Genomic DNA, 18,764 nt, shown 5'->3' with positions numbered 1-18,764 from the left:
AGGATAAGGGAAACCCCATGGAGTCTTTTTTAGAAGTAGATTGTAACAGTAATGAACAGGTTTTCCAACCAGTTTCCAGATGAATATATAGAAAGCTTGCCTACAACATCACTTGCACTAACATGGTATGACACAAATGTAAATGAAATGAAACAATTCATTTCTCTATTGGCTCTTATGTTTCAGAGAATGGCATACAAAAGAATTTTTTCCCTTTTATGTTTCATTATAATCATTACGATATAAAAATGCAAAGTAAATGCTTTCATCTTTTCTTATTGTACATTATTTATTATCCTAATATGTTTATACAAAAAACAATAAGGTAAAAAAAAAGATATAAAAAAGCATAAAAATTATCATAGACCAAATGACCACTTTGCGAGCAAGAAAATGTGACGATACGGGAGTGGTGACATCTCTCATAAGTAACACTTAACAGGTTAAGAAAGTAAAAGTATACACACCTTTATGTTGTTTAACCAAGGGTGGTACATGCACTTTGAACATTATAAGTATCATGCACTGAACATGTAAGACATACAGGGCCACGCTGTGCAGTTTATGCGGATGGTCCTAAATCTTCAGGCATAGCAAATGCCTCCTTATCCTTTAATAATACATATCATTTCTCTTTGCCTTTGACCTCCAAGTGTGCTCTTGACTTTGAGCTTTTTATGCCCACTGGCAGCATTAGGGGATTATGTTTGTAAATGTGAAGTCTGTCATATAATTCATAAGTTATGATGGTTAAATTCTTATATGAACTGTGACCTCTAGTTGGGATATTGATCTTATTCTAAACATCAGCATCATTATTTTATTATGCATAGCATGTATGAAGTCTCTGTTTTGTATAGTACCAAAATTATGGTAGATTTTACTTTTGTATTTGACCTGTAACTCCTATATGTATGCACTTTTTCTTCACCTTTACCTCCCTCAGAAGTATAGTGTCATGATTTTATTACGCTTGTCATGTATGAAGTTTCTGTCATGGCCGTGGTTAACTTCTTGATGACTTTCTACTCCTTAAATATGGAAGTAACAAAATTGCCCTTGATGTTATTGTTGTACATCAGCTTCATTATGGGAGTGTGCATGCCAAGTATAAAACCTTTATTCCATATAGTTCATAAGTTACAGCCAGGGTTATATTCCTATTTGACCATTGACTGCTCATGAAAGGTCAAAATTTAATCCTATTTCTCCCAAAACTTAATCATATTTTGCCAGTCATGATGGCCAGCCTCAGAAAAATACTTAAAAACTTAACAAAACTTATTATTACACCTGAAAAGTGTTTGTTTTGAGTTTGGTTTGATTGTTTGTATGCTAACAGGATTGTATGCTAACAGGATTATGAAATCCTGTTAGCATACAAACAATCAAACCAAACTCAAAACATAAACACTTTTCAGGTGTAATAATATGTTGTGTCTCAGAAGTGGTAAAGGTTTGCATTATTTTTTTTTCTCTTGAGCTGATAGATTTAGTTTCTTGTATATTATCTGTGTATAGTATTTCTGAGTGTCCATTTTTCCAGTACACTTGATTTAGATAGTAAGCAATTTGCTTTTTGAAAAAATTTTTATTAATCAGTTCAATGGTGTATATTTATGTGCTTTTAAAATTATGTATTGTACTTTGAAGGTCGCAGAGGCACTATTGAATGATGTTGACCTCCGCTTGTACATGCACACTGCGTATGGCAAGGGGCTGATGAAGAATTGCCGCCTTTCCCCAGATGCTTTCCTGCAAATGTCATTGCAGCTAGCCTATTATAGGGTAAGGTTTTGATTAATTTTGTTTGTTTTAGTGAGAAACTGAATTGCAGTACTGTACTGTTATTTTCAAGATCATATAGAAGTTAAGATTATTTCTTCTCAACCATTAATCGTATGTACAGTCACCACCCTACTTACAAATGAGTTACGTTCCAGACAGCCGTTCGTATCTTGAATTGTTCGCAAGTTGGTTTTTAATATGTAGTGCATAACTTTTGTTGATGTTTACATTTGCGAGTCAACTCTGGAGTCATAGATTATACTTATTTCCCTGCATTTTTAAATCTTGCTGTGTTATAAAGAATCACTTTGGATGCTAGAAAGGTAAGAAGAAGAAAATAAAATTTTGATTCGTGCAGCATTCAAATTTTAGTATTTTTCCCATGCGTTGAAATTTATGAACTTGGAGAGAATTTTGCTGGAGCAGCATTTGACATTAGAAGTTCATAAGTAAACAATGCACACTGCCAACTGTTTACAAAAATACTCATAAACATTTCCTCTGGGAGAGGAAATATAGAAAATGGGAATTCATCATAGAACGAGTTGAATTGGAAAGTTAGAAATAAGTAGGAATATTTTACGAGTATGAACAAGTATTCTCATGATTGTAAGGAGAATACATGGTAGTTAATCATGAGAATACTCAGGATAATCAGGGAAGGAGTTAAAAATACTTTTTAAATGTTTCCTATGGAGAGAGGAAATATAGAAAATGAGAATTCATCATAGAATGAGTTAAATTGGGAAGATAGAAATAAGTAGGAGTAGTACAAGTATGAACGAGTATTTTAGAGAATATTCAGGTTAATCAGGGAAGGTGTCAAAGGAACAGGTGGTTCTTCTTCCTTGTGTTCTTTTGTTCTTTGCAAAAATTCTTGCTAGCAGAATAGGTGCACAGAGCAAAATTTGAACTCGCAACCCTGTCTGTTTATATCTATGAATGTTTGTAAGTAGGGTGGTGACTGCCTAATTTTCATGTGACTAAACTCTGAAGTTCACCAGATTTGATTCTGTAGACATCAGCCATACAGTAACTACTGGCATGTTTGTCTTCACAGTTTACTATATTGTGAGCCTATAAATGATCATCATTGTTCTCCTAGGACCATCCCATTTCCAGGGCTGTCATTATTTAATGCATCCATGTAATTATCATTCTGTTTTTACTAATGTGTTTTTTGTCTCATTTTATTTTATAATATGCTAAGTTGAATTTTTGATAGTGTAGCTGCTGTTCGCCCTCAAAGGAGTTACACTCTTTTGGTCCCCCCAGGGCTCCATAAGACAGACCAACCAATCTCAAAGAATTCTCTTATAGTAGGTCTTGGTCAGAGTAGTGCCTGTTGGCACAGTGATAGAATATAAAGGACTCATGACAAGAGGACTCTATCTCTTGACCACAGCAACTACCTGGGGTTTCCCTTCATCTACTTGCACAGATGTGACAGCAGCACGTATGTCGGCTATTTTCCTCACTACACTCTGGTTTGCCCCAGAGTTGACATACCCCCAGTGTTTGCTTCAAAAAATTTGATCATCATTATAACTTTTAAGCTAAGTACAGTACTTAGTTTTAAGACCCAATAAAAAGATTTAATTCCTCGAAATTTTAATGGTAGGCTTTTCTCAAAATTTGGAGCCAGTAGTCTCCTGCAAGGTTAGAAGTTAGGTTTAGATCACTAGGCTACACTTTAATTGCTGTGTTGTTTTTTTTTCTGGTTTTACAAAGCAATTATTAGCTTTAATGCAATAATAATAGACAGTTTTGTTATTGGAACTCAATAGTCCCTGACTTTTTAAATAATGATCATATTTCCCAGTCATCCTGACATACAAGCCTTGGTGTTTAATAATAGCCAGTATTTCCTATGTAGTACTTTATAATCAGACTATAACTGGATTTTGTGATTAGAAAGTTCCCCAGTTATCCTTAATACTGGGGTTCTATTTAAGTATTAAGATCTACTTCCAGTGGTACTTGAGAATAGACCAGGTAAGCGAAGTTATAAAATGTATAGAAATACATTGTGTGGGCATCCATTTAGTTTTGTCATAATTGAGTTTATAAATATTTATGAGTAAACCCTTTAAGGCAATATTACTGTAGTAATTATGAATTAACATTTTGATAAATTACTACTAATCTATGAATATGACCCTTAGATCATAATACCCAACGGCATAGGTACTGTGGACATATACAGTACTTGTAGCCATGTCAGCCTGTTTTATTTTTTAGTGTTTGCTGCCTGTACAGTGATATAGGTAGCTAACACTAGGTATTTTTAATAAACATGTTCCTTTTATCATGACTGGGCTGCTTTTGCGCAGGAGCCACAGATCACCTGTGCCACGGCGAATTGCTCAATCTGCTTTTCTTCTTTGGGGGTGACTCATAAGTACCTGCTGTGAGCCAGCCCATATAAGAATAAAGAGAATTTGGTTGGTCTCTAGACGTGTGAAATATGCCACATGCTTCTGGCAGCAAGTTTAAATGATGAAAGAGCTCAATTTAAGCTGTCTGTATGAGTTATAGGTTTCAGTAGGAGTATAAAAGGAGGAGACTACATTGTTCTGGCAGAACAGCAGTGTGTTTCCTACTCTCTCTGAGCAGAAACCACGTTTGGCCAATACCCCAAGAGATACTCCAAGAACATTGAATTTTAGAAACTCCCACTGCAACTATTCTGATGGAGACAGTCTTTCCTTGGGAGAGATCTCACTAATACCCAACATGAAGTGGATATAGCCAATGAAATTTCCATTCTAAATCTGGAAGCTGTAGGGAGCAGGCTTATGTTTTACATGAGAGATATACCCAGATGAGAATCTTGCCTCCCATGCAGCAATCAAGTATCGAAGGGGATCCTGATGGTCGGGTCCACCCAACCCCATCTGAGGTGTTTGTATCTTGTAGGGGGTGTAGTGATTTATCCTGGACTTTTATCCAGCTGGGCAGTGGTAGTACAACTGCCTTGGCTCAGACGGTTCATGCAGGCTTCCCTGATAGGGAAATTCTGCTTGATGTACTTCAGCTTTCTAGGGGGAAATCATGAAAAGTATATATCCATGATGTCCTTGCTACTGAGCATTGTCATATCAGAGATGCTGTCCATGATTCCCTAGAGGAATTCAGCTCGGTCCTGAGTATGGAATTGGATGTGATATGTAATAGTTTCTCATGCTTTAAACCAGAGGATAGATCCCCATTGAAAGTTCTGACTGGTAACAATAATACAACCAGGTCGGGCTATAAACCCTAAAATCAGAATTTAATACGAGTGCCAATATCCACCCCTGAGAATGGTACTGATAACTCTTGGTGTTACACTTCAACGTGTATCCTTTCACCAAATGGAAAATATTTCATTAATGAAAGAGAAACTTTGATTGAGGCTGATTGTGTAAAGTTTCAGGACAGAGCAGCTTATCCAAATACTGAATGGTGCTTAACCCGTCCTTAGGTAGGAATTCAGAAACAGCTGAAGGAGACTCTTATCCTGCCCATTAACATAGCAATGAAACCCTTAGAAGCAACCCTTCCCCAGTTTAATGGAAAATATAGCACAACAACAACTAGATAACAAGGAAGTTGATATGTCACCTCCTCAGAACAGGTGACCACTTACTTAGTGGCCCTGAATTAGCTGAACAGTCATTGGTTCCTTTTGCTTCAACAGTAGGCAAGAGAATAGATTCCATTATTGTCTACTGTTCTATCTCAGACAAGAGGAGGGAAGGTTGTCTATGCATCCTACTTTCTGAGCCATGACTTTCACATGTGGATTTTTTAACCCTTAAGGGACGGCATAATTTATCAATGTGCAGCACCCCAGACCGGGGAAACTTTGAGGTCGGCAAAATAAAAAAAAAAAAATCACATCAATGGAAAGAGAATGACACGTACATTCACACTGTATAAATAAAAAATTCTAAAAATTTTCCCTACCTTCCATGAGAAGTTGAAAATGACTATTTACGATCCCTTATGGGGCCTCATTTACAAGACAATCATAAATTTTACCAACTTATATATGTTTTTTCTAATAAATAAATTTATTGTATTTTGTAAAATTATTATTACTGCTCACACAATATCAAAACAGATGAGAAATAAAAACACTAACAAATTTTTGGCGTATTTGTTGTAAAATATTCACGTAAATTTACGAGAAGGAAGATTCAGTAACCTTTTTTTTACTTTTACATGCTTTTTCTAATATTTCTTTGCAATTTTCTTTGTAAAATTACATTTACAACCGAAATACTATCGTAAAAGACAAAAACAAAAAACAACGGCAACCCCTTCGTATATTTACAGTACAAGCAAATTTACAAAAAGACTCATGAGAGAGAGAGATGCAATACTTTCCCCCTTGAAGTCACAAGCACTACTGATACTGGCCTAACTCTCACGTCTGTATAAAAGTTGCCATTAGTGAATTTATAGCATATAGAAGTATTGGCACCTTTGTTTCGCATCATTATTACCATAACAGTGGTGCGTAATTCTGCTTCACACTGAGGATCAATCCGTCCCTTAAGGGTTAAATCTAGTTTACCATGTTATTTACCTAACATTGCTAGGTACCTAATGCTAAATCTGTGGACTTCATCTGTCCGACATACCAGTCCATATGGAATCTTGAAACAGTTTTACATTCTTTTATATATCTTTTGAGGTCAAGTGCCTTGCTATTACAGCAATCATGGCATAGAAGGCAGCATTGTTGGAACCCTGGCTTTATGGTTTTGGAATTGATTGTAACAGAAATTGTTAATTCCCTTCAGTCTTTTGCATTGCAAAGGCCAGCTCCTGCAAGACTTCCCATTACCTGGCCCTGAATAAGGTTCTTAGGCTCCTGTCATCATAGTTCAGTGGGCCCAGTACAATTACGACTTAATGCTTCAAAAGGTAGTGTTCTTGACTGCTTTGGTATCAGGAGCTCGGATTAGTGAACTGGGCTCTCTGAAACAGAACAATGTTTCATTGCTCACACACCTAGCTGCCATTTACTTTTGTCTTTTGGCTTATCATCCCTAGCCAAGAATGGGGACCTTTTAAAGGGGAAATTCCCTTTTCTGATAAGGAATTCAGTATTTCAGATAAAACCTTTTGCCCGGTTCAAGCATTCAAGGTTTACCTAGATGCCAGGGGAAGCATCACATATGGTCCTGTTTTTCCTACACCCTAGCACTCTGCATGAGCTGAAAAATATTTTAGTGTCCTGCATGAGCTGAAAAATATTTTAGTGTCCCTCATTAAAAAGGAAGACCACTCCTTTTGTAGGTTGCATGACATCCAAAAGGCAAGTAAATTGTTAACTTTTTTGAAAATGTTTCTTTCAAAGAGTCTCTGAGTGTGAGCAGTGTTCCTGAACCAGGGAAGGTGCAGTAATCCTACAGCCAGACCTGACATAATTAAGTAAGTCACTATGGAACCACAAGGGATGATACATTTGTAGGTTTGTGTGTTTCCTGTTCCTTGTTGCCAGATCCTAATGGGTATCTGAAATAAAGAAAACAGTTGAGAACCTGTGACTTTACCTTGGATCAGAAAATTTCCAAAACACTGTTGCTGTGAGAGTGGTGGTCATGCTAAGATTTTGGTGGGGGATGCGCAATAATCCCACAGCCAGACATGACACAATTAAGTCACCTTCGATCCACAATGGATAAAACACATATAGGTTTGAGTGTTGTTTTGCTGCTCTTTATTGCCAAATTCCATTGGGTATCCAGAGTAAAGAAAATGGTTGATAACCTGTGACTATACTTTGGACTAAAAATTTATCTAGGATATCAGGATTTAGTTATTAGGAACTAAGGCATTTCGTCACCTGTCAGTTTCTTTTGTAAGGCCCTTTGAAGACAAACAGTGGCTACGCTATCAAAAAACAGATTTTGACATAGGAAAAACCTGTTTTTGGAAGCTGCTGTGAGCCCTCAAACCCACCCACTTTTCCTAAGAAAAAGGCATGGGACCAGGGTGAACATTTATCTTGCACAGACCTCTCATGTAATGAGGAAAATAACCAACATACACGCCATTATCACATCTGTGTGAGTAGAATGAAGGGAAGGCCAAGGTAGTCACTGTGGACAGGAGATAGAACCCTCTTGTTGCGAGTCCTTTATATTCTCTCACAGTGCCAACAGTTGCTATTCTGGCCGAGACCAGCTACAAGAAAATTCTCTGATATTATAGCCCTGGGGGGACCATGTAACTCCTTTGAGAACTTACAGCGGCTAACATAAATTGGCTTTTCCTATATTAAAACCTGTTTTTAAATTATATTTCCCACAGGTTTTAATTATGGGTTGTTCAGTTGATTTAGCTTCTGATATTATAGCCCTGGGGGGACCATGTAACTCCTTTGAGAACTTACAGCGGCTAACATAAATTGGCTTTTCCTATATTAAAACCTGTTTTTTAAATTATATTTCCCACAGGTTTTAATTATGGGTTGTTCAGTTGATTTAGCTTCTGATATTATAGCCCTGGGGGGACCATGTAACTCCTTTGAGAACTTACAGCGGCTAACATAAATTGGCTTTTCCTATATTAAAACCTGTTTTTTAAATTATATTTCCCACAGTTTTTAATTATGGGTTGTTCAGTTGATTAGCTAAAGATCTTTGTATATCCTGCTTAGCACATAAAGGGACTTGTTGGTATATGCTTTATATTTTTATATTTTGTTTTCTATACACTAATCTTAAAATTTTTCTTCATTTTTTAAGAAAATTTTTTTTCGGTTTACTGATACTCTTGATTTTACAGATGCTAGTGTTAGGTTTTTGTTCCCGTGGAAATACAAACCATCATATTTTATAGAGGAGTATCCTTCAGCATGAGCTACAATCATTGAAAACTTGGGAACGAGGTACAGGTTAACCATCACTAATCCAACAATCACTAATCCGGTTCCATCTCTAATCCAGCTCTGATTTCAGCCATCATAATTACAAATTTCCCTGGTCACCACACCAACCTTCTGCTACGGCTCATTGGTTCTACAGCGAACCCCTGCTATATCGCAGTTCAGCATTCGCGGCTTCAGTTAATCGCGGATTTTTCTAAGGAACATATTTCCAAATCTAACTTGATTTTTTTGTAGAACAATATTCACTAATTAATGTGTTTTCATGTTATTTTCGTGACTAAGTACTGTATATTTTTAATGAGAAAAAAATTATTTGCTAATTTTCAAATATTAATATTAATGTAAGCACAGCGAAATATTAATGCATTAAGGAAAATATAGTAAATTAGATTAGGTTTTTTCACAGTTCTATGCTTTTCCCAATCTTTTCCTGTTACAAAGTCTCCCACTTAGGGGGAGGAATGTAGGTCTCTCTCTCTCTCTCTCTCTCTCTCTCTCTCTCTCTCTCTCTCTCTCTCTCTCTCTCTCTCTCTATATAGAGAGAGAGGGGGGTCTAGGTCTCTCTCTCTCTCTCTCTCTCTCTCTCTCTCTCTCTCTCTCTCTCTCTCTCTCTCTCTCTCTCTCTCTCTCTCTCTCTCTCTCTCTCTCTCTCTCTCTCTGAGTTACTGTATCACAAACATAAAAATATGAAACTAAAACTAAAATTGTATGAGAGAAAATTGCTGTGCCTGAATATAGGGTTAACTTGATTAGTTTTCACACGTAGCTGTGAGCCATGTATTTTTAAGGGTAATGTTGTAAGATGACTTTAAAATGATATTAAAGTGTTTTAGGAAGATAGTTTGAGGTATACAGTCAACTCTCGCTATTCGTGGTCTCGCAATTCGCAGATTTTTGTGTGGAACTTATCCCCAAATTATTTGCGAGAAATTTGGCAATTTGCAGACTTTTTCGTCGAGAAACACTCATTAATTAGTGTATTTTGGTGTTATTTTCATGACTAAATACATTTTTTTATGATAAAAACATTTGCCAATTTTCAGATGATATTAGAGTGTAATATAAAATGTATTTTTTTCAATGTATTTAAGTACATACTGAACTTGTGAATTCCTAGTGTTTTTCCTAGTGTTTCCCTTATTCTGTAAAAAGAAAATGGGACAATTCAATACTCTATGAGAAAAAATGGCTCTGATTGAATGTAGGGGGACTTGAGTTTAGCCTTCACACTTAGCTGTAAGCCATATATTTTTAAGGGTAATGTTGTAAGATGACTTTGAAATGATATTAAAGTATTTTAGGATGATAGTTTAAGGTATACATTTGGTGTTTGAACCATTAAATAGGCAGTTATAAATGTTTTTAAAGATAGTCTTTGGTGTCTGACTTGTTCAAATATGCAGTTATAAGCATTTTTTGGAGGGGGAGTGTCAAGTATTCGCGGGGTGTTGTGGTACCTACCCCTGCGAATACTGGGGGTTTACTGTATTTGGTGTTTGAACTATTAAAATAGGCAGTTGTAAGCATTTTTAGAGGTGGGGGGGCTACCAACTTATTGCTGGTGTTTGTGGTCCCTAACCCCTGTGAATACAAGGGGGTTGACTGTGCTTGTGTGTGTACGTACATACCCTATGCACATGATTGAATTCATCTTTTGGGTTATAAAAAAAAGAAAATGCAGTAAAAATATAAATGAAAACAGCATAAAATATAAATAAGAACATCATAAGCGTAACTACACGAAATAAAACCAGTAGGAAGTTTACCAACACCAGTGAATGAAAGGTTGCATACGTACGTACTCTGTGCACAAGATTGCTTTTATCCTTTGGGTTGTAAAATTTTAAAAATGAGAAAATACAGTAAAATTATAAATGAGAATTGTCTAAAAAGTAAATTTAAAAAATGAAAAGCATAACATTAACAAAAACAAGCTATAGCAAGTTTATCAATGCCAGTGAATGAGTTTGTGCTTGCGTACAGACCCTACGCACAGGGTCGCATTTATCTTGTGGGTTGTAAAAATGAAGAATGAGAAAATGCAGTAAAAATATAAATGAGATTAGTGTAAAATGTAAATTTTAAAAAAGCATAAGTGTAACAACTCTAAGAAAAGCAAGCTGTAGCAAATTCACCAGCACCAGCAAATGAGTTTGTGCATATGAACATACCCTACATACATGATTGTATTTATGTTTTGTGTTGTAAAAATAAAGAATGAGAAAATACAGTGAAAATGTAAATGAGAATGGTGCAAAATATAAAAAAAAAATTCCAAGAGGAAGAAGATGGGAATCCTGGCAGCCCTTCACCTCAAGACATGTAAATGTGTAAGGTTGCTAATTCCAGCTCTTCACTTTGATAGCAGCAGTGAAGAACTTTATTGTGCACATCAGCAGAACTACCTTTACCATTTATTTTCCTTGTGCTTCATTAGAATTTTACTTGATTTTCATTTAATGTCCTTTTTTTTTCCTCCCTTATCAACCAAATTGTACAGTTTTACAGAGTATTATAAAGGTAGGATGAGGTGGTTAAGTGTATTCTAACCTAACCACTCTGTAATGCAGGAAAATCACTAATCAGGCACCCTTCAGGGCCCAATAATGCCAGATTAGTGATGGTCGACCTGTAGTTGATAGGTGGAGATGGGTGAGTTGGGGAGTAACCCTTGAGTTTGGGAGTATCCCTCACTCACCAACTGTCATGCTCATTTTTCTTTTGATCGCTGTAAAATACACTCTTCTCTCCTTAGTCTGTTGCTGAGAACTCAGATGAGTACTTGCTAATAGCTCCTTAATTGTATTTTTTTATTTCTTTTGTTGCATTGTTGCCTTGCTTTTTTTTTATCCTTATGGAGAAAAAACAAAAGCAACATAGTTGTGAGAGATTAGGCTGCCTTTGGGGACAGTTTATGTTGCTCATAACGATCAGCCCGAGACACTTATTGTGCTGCCTCCTGGGGTAAGTTCTGTGCTATGGCTTCTTGCAAGAAATGTACTGCTTGGGATTTTCTGCTGAGGGTTGGGTTTGGGAAGAAGGGAAAGAAGCTGTCACAGGCTTTGGGGAGAGTGGGTAGGCGGTATAACTGCAGTGATGCCTCCAAATCTGTGAAGTTCCTTCCCTCTTCTATCCTCCATTCCTCGTCCACTTTCTGTGAGTGCTACCCCTCCTAGTAGGGATAGCAATAAGCCTGTTAAATCTGATCATATGGGGAAGGTTCTCCTTGACCTTCTTTGGGAGGCCATAGGAGGGAACCTGCAGCATTTCTTCACATAACTTGTATACACACACCGGAGTGTTCATGATCTGAGCACGATCACTTAAGGGAGAGGTCTCCTTTGACCTCTTCCACCTCCACTGTGTAGGTGGGAGGGGAGTTGGAGGGACAGTACAAGTGCTCATTCTTTCCCCTCTACCCATTGGCTCAGTGGCTGCTGAGTTTAGGAGCTTGGGGGCTGCGTTATCATAAGCTGGAACTCAGTTCTGATAGTGACCCTGTACATATATCCTGCAAGATGCCCATGTGGTTCTCTACAGGACCGAGAATGCCCAAAAAGCGGAGACCTGATGTGACTCCTATGGCTATAGAAGGTGAAAATTGTTTCTTAGGTGATGTGATGGGACAGACAGGCCTTCTTCTCTTGAACCCCTGCAAGCTGAGCTGGAGTAGGGCTTCAGTGAGATTATATTGTCCATTTGTGAGTGTAATATGCTATGGGAGGCAACCTCATGCTTACACTAAGATGTCCTTTGAAATGCTCTAGAGGCATGGCCTTTGGTCAGGTTGTCATGGTCTCAGTTAGCTCATGGTGTTTTGGAGGAGGCAAACATCCTGATGTGCATGTCAGGGAGTTCTCTCGCTCTAACACAGAGGAAGTAATATGTCCTGCTTTTTTTGTAACAGTTTGAGGATATAATCAATCGGGAGAAGTCCAGTCTCATGCCAAAGCAACAGGTGAAGTACCTGGCATGCTCACAGATTTGGCAGTGGAGAGAGCCTATCCAGTAGAATCTTGTGTGAGCAAGCTCAGGAGGTAGTGTGCAGTTCCTGTCCTGGCAAGAACAACCAGCTCAACTTTGGCAGGTGGTCCTAGTCATGTGTCATCTGTCATCTCTAGAGAAGCGCATGCTTCTAGGTAGGAGTCACTAACAGTTGCTTCAGTGGAAACCTGCTGGTTCTAGAGTGTATTTCAGGATCATCTTTTCCAACTCTTGAATTGGGAGGTAAAGGGGGTCTTGGCCTAGTAGACAGACGACTAAAATCTCTTAAAGGAAGTTCCTTTGAATTCTCTGCCTCTAGAAATGCTTGTTTTCACTCACATTTAGGGAAGGGTGGGGTGCACACCTGAGGGAAAAGCTTCTTTGAGGTGTGTGGCTGAAGAAGTCACCTTGTCTGCACATCAGTATTTGGGAGATGCAGGAAGTGTGGCTAGCATTACAAACAATGCAAGAGTGGTTGAAAGGTCACTTGGTAGTGCTGATTGGCAATAGTAGGCATATGGTAACAAACTTGGGGGACCATATCTTGGACTCTTGTGTCATTTAGTTTTTACAGATGCAAAATTGGGTGGTTTGCCAAACTGTCGAGTTTACTGCAAAATAAAGTTCGGGATCCACAGGTGGTTTTGGAAGATGCCTTTCAACATAGGACAACCTGGACATACATGCATTTCCACCGTTCAGTCTCATTTGCTGTGTGAAAAACTGTCACCCTGGGTCTTCATATGACTCTGGTGGCTCCTCGTTGGCTACAAGCTGGGTGGTATCCTGATGTGCTGTCTCTTCTGGTCTAGGCACTGAGAGAGTTACTCTCTTGGCCCACCTTCCTGTGTCTTCAGTACATTTGCAGGTATCATCAAGCAATTGAATCCCTGCACCTTCATGCTTGGAGGTTATCCAGCATCTCTTGCAAGAGGGGTGTTTCTTGCAGTGTTGCAAGGGAGATGTCAGGGTACTTTTGATGTCTCAGCAAGCATGTACAAAGGAAAGTGGGCCATCTGTGATAGGTGTTGAAAAAGAGGCATCTCTCCGGTTGGGGCATCTATTCAGCTGATCGCAGACTTCCTTAACCACCTTTGCTGTGACAAGCTCCTTTCAGTCTCTGTAGTAAGAGGTTGTTGCTCAGCCATGTTGCAGGTTTTCAAGCAAAATGGGCTAGACCTATCAACTTCAGTTAGTTGTCTATGTTAATGAGAAGTTTCAAATAGTCTTCTGCTCCTCAGGAACTCTGGCCCCCCCGATTGGGTTGTTTCCCTGGTTCTTCAGGGCACCCTTCAAGCCTGTCTCATGCTACCGACAAGACCTCATGCATAAGAGTTTATCTTTAGCTATGGCCTGAAAGACAAGGTTGGGGTAGTTGTGTGGCTTGTTTGATATCGTTCACCATCTGGAAGGGTGGGATCTCTCTTGCTCTCCTTGACTTCTGAGTTTGTGTTGAAAACTCAGGGTCTGTCTGTATTAGATTAGTGGTTCAAGAGTTTCCCAATCCTCTCCCTCCAATACTTTATGGGTGGTGACCCATATGAGGTACTGCTTTGTTCTCTTAGTAGTGTTAAATACTGTTTGAAAAGGACCCATTCCCAGAGGCCAGAGTGTAGAAGCTTTTTCATTAGTACAAGATAGAGGTGTCTAGGAACACCCTTTCTTACTGGCTTTATGTCAAACAAGCCTTCACCTCCTTTGATGAGATGGGCCTCCCTTCTTGCTTGAGACCTTATAAAATCAATTTTAGAATGCATCAACCTATTCACTTGTCCAGTAGGAGGTTACAGGAGTTATACAATCCCCTGCTTGCATGTGCAACTTTGAGCATGACAGTTCTTGGTGGCATCCAACTCCAGACACTGGCAGGGGCTACTCCCTTCCTAAGGGGAAAGTCTCCTAATATAGAAGGCAATGGTTGCATCTATGCAAAAACAAATAAAAAATTTTGAATTGGCTCACATTTGCCTTGAGTATACAAACCAGAGCCATTTACATCACTATATGTAGGTTGTATCCACCTCATTTGCCCCAATGTCCCAGTAACCAAAGGAAAGAGTGAAGTGGTGTGAGGGATGGTGAGTGAGGGGGTTCCCCCCCCCATATCACCCTCCATCTCCACCAGTTAACTACCTTGTTGCCAAGATTCAACAGCCATTCCAGCTTATGTCAAGGGATACACGTAATATAAAAGGCTCTAGTTTTTATACCCAGGAAAAATACAAATTGCATAAAAAATTTATTTTGTTTTATAAAAAGTTTTACGCTTGATCTATGTCAAATTGAATATATTTTTTATTTGATTTGGGACTAATCTTTTTTTCTTTTGTCTTCAGGATGCTGGGAAGTTCAATCTGACCTATGAGGCTAGTATGACCAGGCTGTTTAGAGATGGGCGTACCGAGACTGTAAGGCCCTGTACCATTGAGTCAAGTGCATGGGTTAAATCTATGGAGGATAAACAAGCTACTGTAAGTTATACCTGTTATTATAATCATTCTTATCTGTGAGATGAATATTTCATCCATGTTGCATCTATTCTTATGCTGCTTTCTCAACTCCTGTTTCATGGGGTATCCCGAAGCAACAGAAGTGGTTCTCAGCACCCTTTTCTTTCCCCTTTGCTCTTTTAATATATTAGGGCATCATGAATCTCTTAACTTCACATATATTTTGTAATCCTGAGTACCTTCTGTGACTTTATTTGTTACATTCAGAATTCATTATAGAATTGACCACCACCCTTCTCCCACAGCAACTTCATTGCCACTTTTATTATTTATTCTTTCCTTTGCATTCTTTTCAGTCACAGTAAGCTTTTTTATATTTTATATTGATTATTAACCACTGGGGACAGGAGGGATATTTTGATACCCAATAATTGTATATGAAAATCTCTGGTGCAGATCATTGATTATTGTTATTTTGCTGTAAAACGTTCACCTCACTTGAATGGACCTTAAATGGATATATGGCAACATGTAATGCAACATACACATCAGTTCAGGTTACAGGGAGAATAGTGTGACTTGTAATTTCATGGGGATATGTACTATATCTCCTTGTCCCAGTACATCTCGTAAATATTTTTCCATAAATATACTCGGGGAGTTTTGCTGATTTTACTTATCTTGTTTTTTTATTTTGTGAGATTTAATTATAATATTGCAAAATAGTAAAAAAAAAGTTAGAAAGGACATGAATAACATGCTAAATTAGCATATGAGTGTCTAGGAAAAGAGGCCCCACATGTAGTTGGAAATATTTACTTTCAGCTTCCTATGAAAGGTACAGAAAATTTTTTAGAATTTTCTTTTTATACCATGTGCATTTGCATATCATCCTCTTTCCAATGACTTTTTTTTTTTTTAATTGGCCAACCTTAAAGTTAATGTATATTTAGCCTTGTCTGTAAGGGTTAATCCTCTCTTTCCCTTTACTCTTCCACCTTTAGAACATTTCCACCATATGGATGCAGCAACTCCCAGGCACCTCCTTTTTTACACACTTGTAGGTTCTTCCTTTACTTTGGTAAACAGCAATCTCTCATAGTGATGTGGGAGTGTATATTTTATTGTTCTTAGTTTGGGGAGTCAGTATGTTTTTTAAAAAGCAGGTTTTGACGTAAGAAAAACCTATTTTTGGCAGTCGTTGAGTCCTCAAAGAGTTAACTTCCCTGGTCTGCCAAGCTCCATGGTGACCAAACTAATATCAAAGAATTCTCTTCTAGTTGGTCTTTCTGGCCAGGTATTGTGTCGTAATGATAAACCCTATAACGTGATGGAGTATATAATGGACTCGAAGATAAGAGGGCACTTTCCCCTATTTTTAGCGAAGCAGTTGCCCAGTTGTTTCCATCTCCAGAACCTGCAGGAAGGAGAAGTGGCTACTGCACATGCGCCGTCCGCCATATTGTCGAGAACAGACCGGCACAAAAACCCAAGAAACCATAACTTTCTATAGGTCAATGCAGGATGATCCCTTGCCCAAATCCCATGCCTTTTCGTCAGGGAAGTGGGATGGCTTTAAGGACTCAACAGTGACTACCAAAAATAGGTTTTTCCTGCATCAAAACTTTTTTTTTTTTTTTTTTTTTTTTATAGTGTAGTTGCTCGTTTTGTCCTCAAGGAGCTTTGCAAAGAAATTGACATGTGACAAAAAGACTTAAGCTCTTAATTTTAATCCCAACACCCCAAAGAAAAAACATTTCTGGTCTGAGGTCAAGCCACAGGTTTCAAGCCCCATTCTTTACTCCAAACACTCCTCAGGTTTTGGTAATAAAGAACCAAACTAAACATGAACTTATAGTTTAGGATGTAGCTCTACAGTGACTAAGCATGCTGGGTTTGGTTGCAGTACTGTCTACCTTCTCCCAGCGAAGGTTAGTATACACATTGTCCACTGCAGTGCCTGTGGGTTTAGGAGTAACCATACCACCTACTGATATAAAGTGTAGTCGAATTTGTTTGAGCTTGGCAGTAATGTTTTAAAAATACTGCCTCTCATGACCATCCTATACATTCGGAGACTTCTTCGAAAGAGAGGTTTCCGAAGAAGGCCAACTACGTACTTACTTTCCTGATATCGTGAGACCTAGGAAAGGAGTGTGCCTTTTTAATGAGGGACAATAAAATTATTCTCAGCCCTTGTAGAGAGAGTGGTTTATTTGTGCTAGGGTGTAGGAAAATCAGACCTGGGATGTTTTGCCATGACATGTAGGTAAACCGTAAGTGCTTGAACTGGGCATAATGTTTTGTCTGCTAAATTGAGTTTTCCATAGAAATCTCAACGGGGCTCTCAGTATGGATATAATCTAACCATATCTTCCATACAGACTGTATTGTTGGATAAGCAATGTCCGTAGTTTTTGCAGTAGGTACCTAGCAATGTTGGGCGAGTAATTTTCATGGTAGACAATATTTAAAAAATCCACATGTGAAGATCTTGGCTCAGAAAGAAGGATGCGTAGACAATTTTCCCTCCTACTGTCTGGGATACAACAGTTGACAGTAGTGGAATTGATCCCTTCGCCTGTTGTTGGAGTAATAGGAACCAATGCCTGTTTGGCCAATTTGCGGCTATTAAGTAAGCTGTTCCTTTGAAGGTTAGAAGCTTGCTCAGAACCTTTGAAATCTGGGACAATGGAGGAAAAAGGTATATCATCCTCCATTTGTTCCAGTCTTGTAGGAAGGCATCTCTTGCTGTTGCTTGACTGTCCAAGTTCGGAGACACATACACTGGGAGTTTGTGATTCTCGTATGTGGCGAACAGGTCCACTTCCAGTTGTGGAGGCATGTTGGCTATTGTTTGAAAAGAGTATTTGTCCAACATCCACTCTGTTGAGGGTGTCACTTTCCTTGACATGAGTCTGCATATACGTTGAGAGACCTGTGAGGTGAATTACAGACAAGTACCACTTCCTTGCTTCCGCCATCCAAAGGATGGCTAGCATTATCATATCGAGAGGAGGTGAAAGTGATCCCGACCTCTTGATGCAGGACATGCAGTCATGTTGTCTGGAACCAACGAAAAGTGTGTCTCTTCTGAAGGTTTGAGTTTTTTGAGAGAGAAAAAACAGCCATCAGCTCCAGGAAATTGATATTACAATTCCTCAGAGTAGCTGACCACCTCCCTGCCACCTGATGATCCTCCCAATGTCCTCCCTAACCTGTCAGTGAGGCATCTGTGTGTATTGTCACTTGCACAGACAGAGGAGTCAGGGTGACCTGTTTCGCCAGAGATTCCTTCCAGGTCCAAGGCCAGAGTATCTCCCCAACTTTTATTCTTTTGATGAGGTCGGTCTCGCATCTTTTTTCTTGCATGCGATGGGCAGAGTTAGTTAGTTATAAATGATTTGTTTAACCAGACCTCTGAAATTTGTTCACATTTTTTAGTTGCAATCTGAGTACAGGCAGTCCCCGGTTATAGGCGATCTGGTTTTACAGCGGTTGTATAGCGACGAAAATCTGCAATTTTCGGCACCGAAAATTGCCAAATTCCACTTATTGGTGTCGATAATCGGGTATTGGCGCCAATACATACCTAACAGAGGTGCCGATCTCCAGTTATTGGCGCCGAAAGTCACCGATTTTTAGCTATCAGC

At 38.6% G+C, this 18,764-nt stretch overlaps 1 protein-coding gene across 5 annotated transcripts in view; it reads left to right on the top strand.

Moving 5' to 3' along the window:
• The window catches only part of whd (carnitine O-palmitoyltransferase whd), a 195,008-nt gene that overhangs the window by 158,244 nt on the left and 18,000 nt on the right, over positions 1-18,764 (top strand). For all 5 annotated transcript variants that reach the window (XM_067089946.1, XM_067089942.1, XM_067089932.1 and 2 more), the window contains 2 exons: positions 1,654-1,788; positions 14,998-15,132. In XM_067089946.1, the coding sequence (XP_066946047.1) occupies positions 1,654-1,788; positions 14,998-15,132 (270 nt within the window). The remainder of the gene's footprint in view (positions 1-1,653; positions 1,789-14,997; positions 15,133-18,764) is intronic.

This window comes from Macrobrachium rosenbergii, chromosome 4, assembly GCF_040412425.1.
Source record: "Macrobrachium rosenbergii isolate ZJJX-2024 chromosome 4, ASM4041242v1, whole genome shotgun sequence".
Classification (NCBI taxonomy): Eukaryota; Metazoa; Arthropoda; class Malacostraca; order Decapoda; family Palaemonidae; genus Macrobrachium; species Macrobrachium rosenbergii.
The sequence above is the reverse complement of the archived record's forward strand: the minus strand, read 5'-3'. Positions and strand labels throughout refer to the sequence as shown.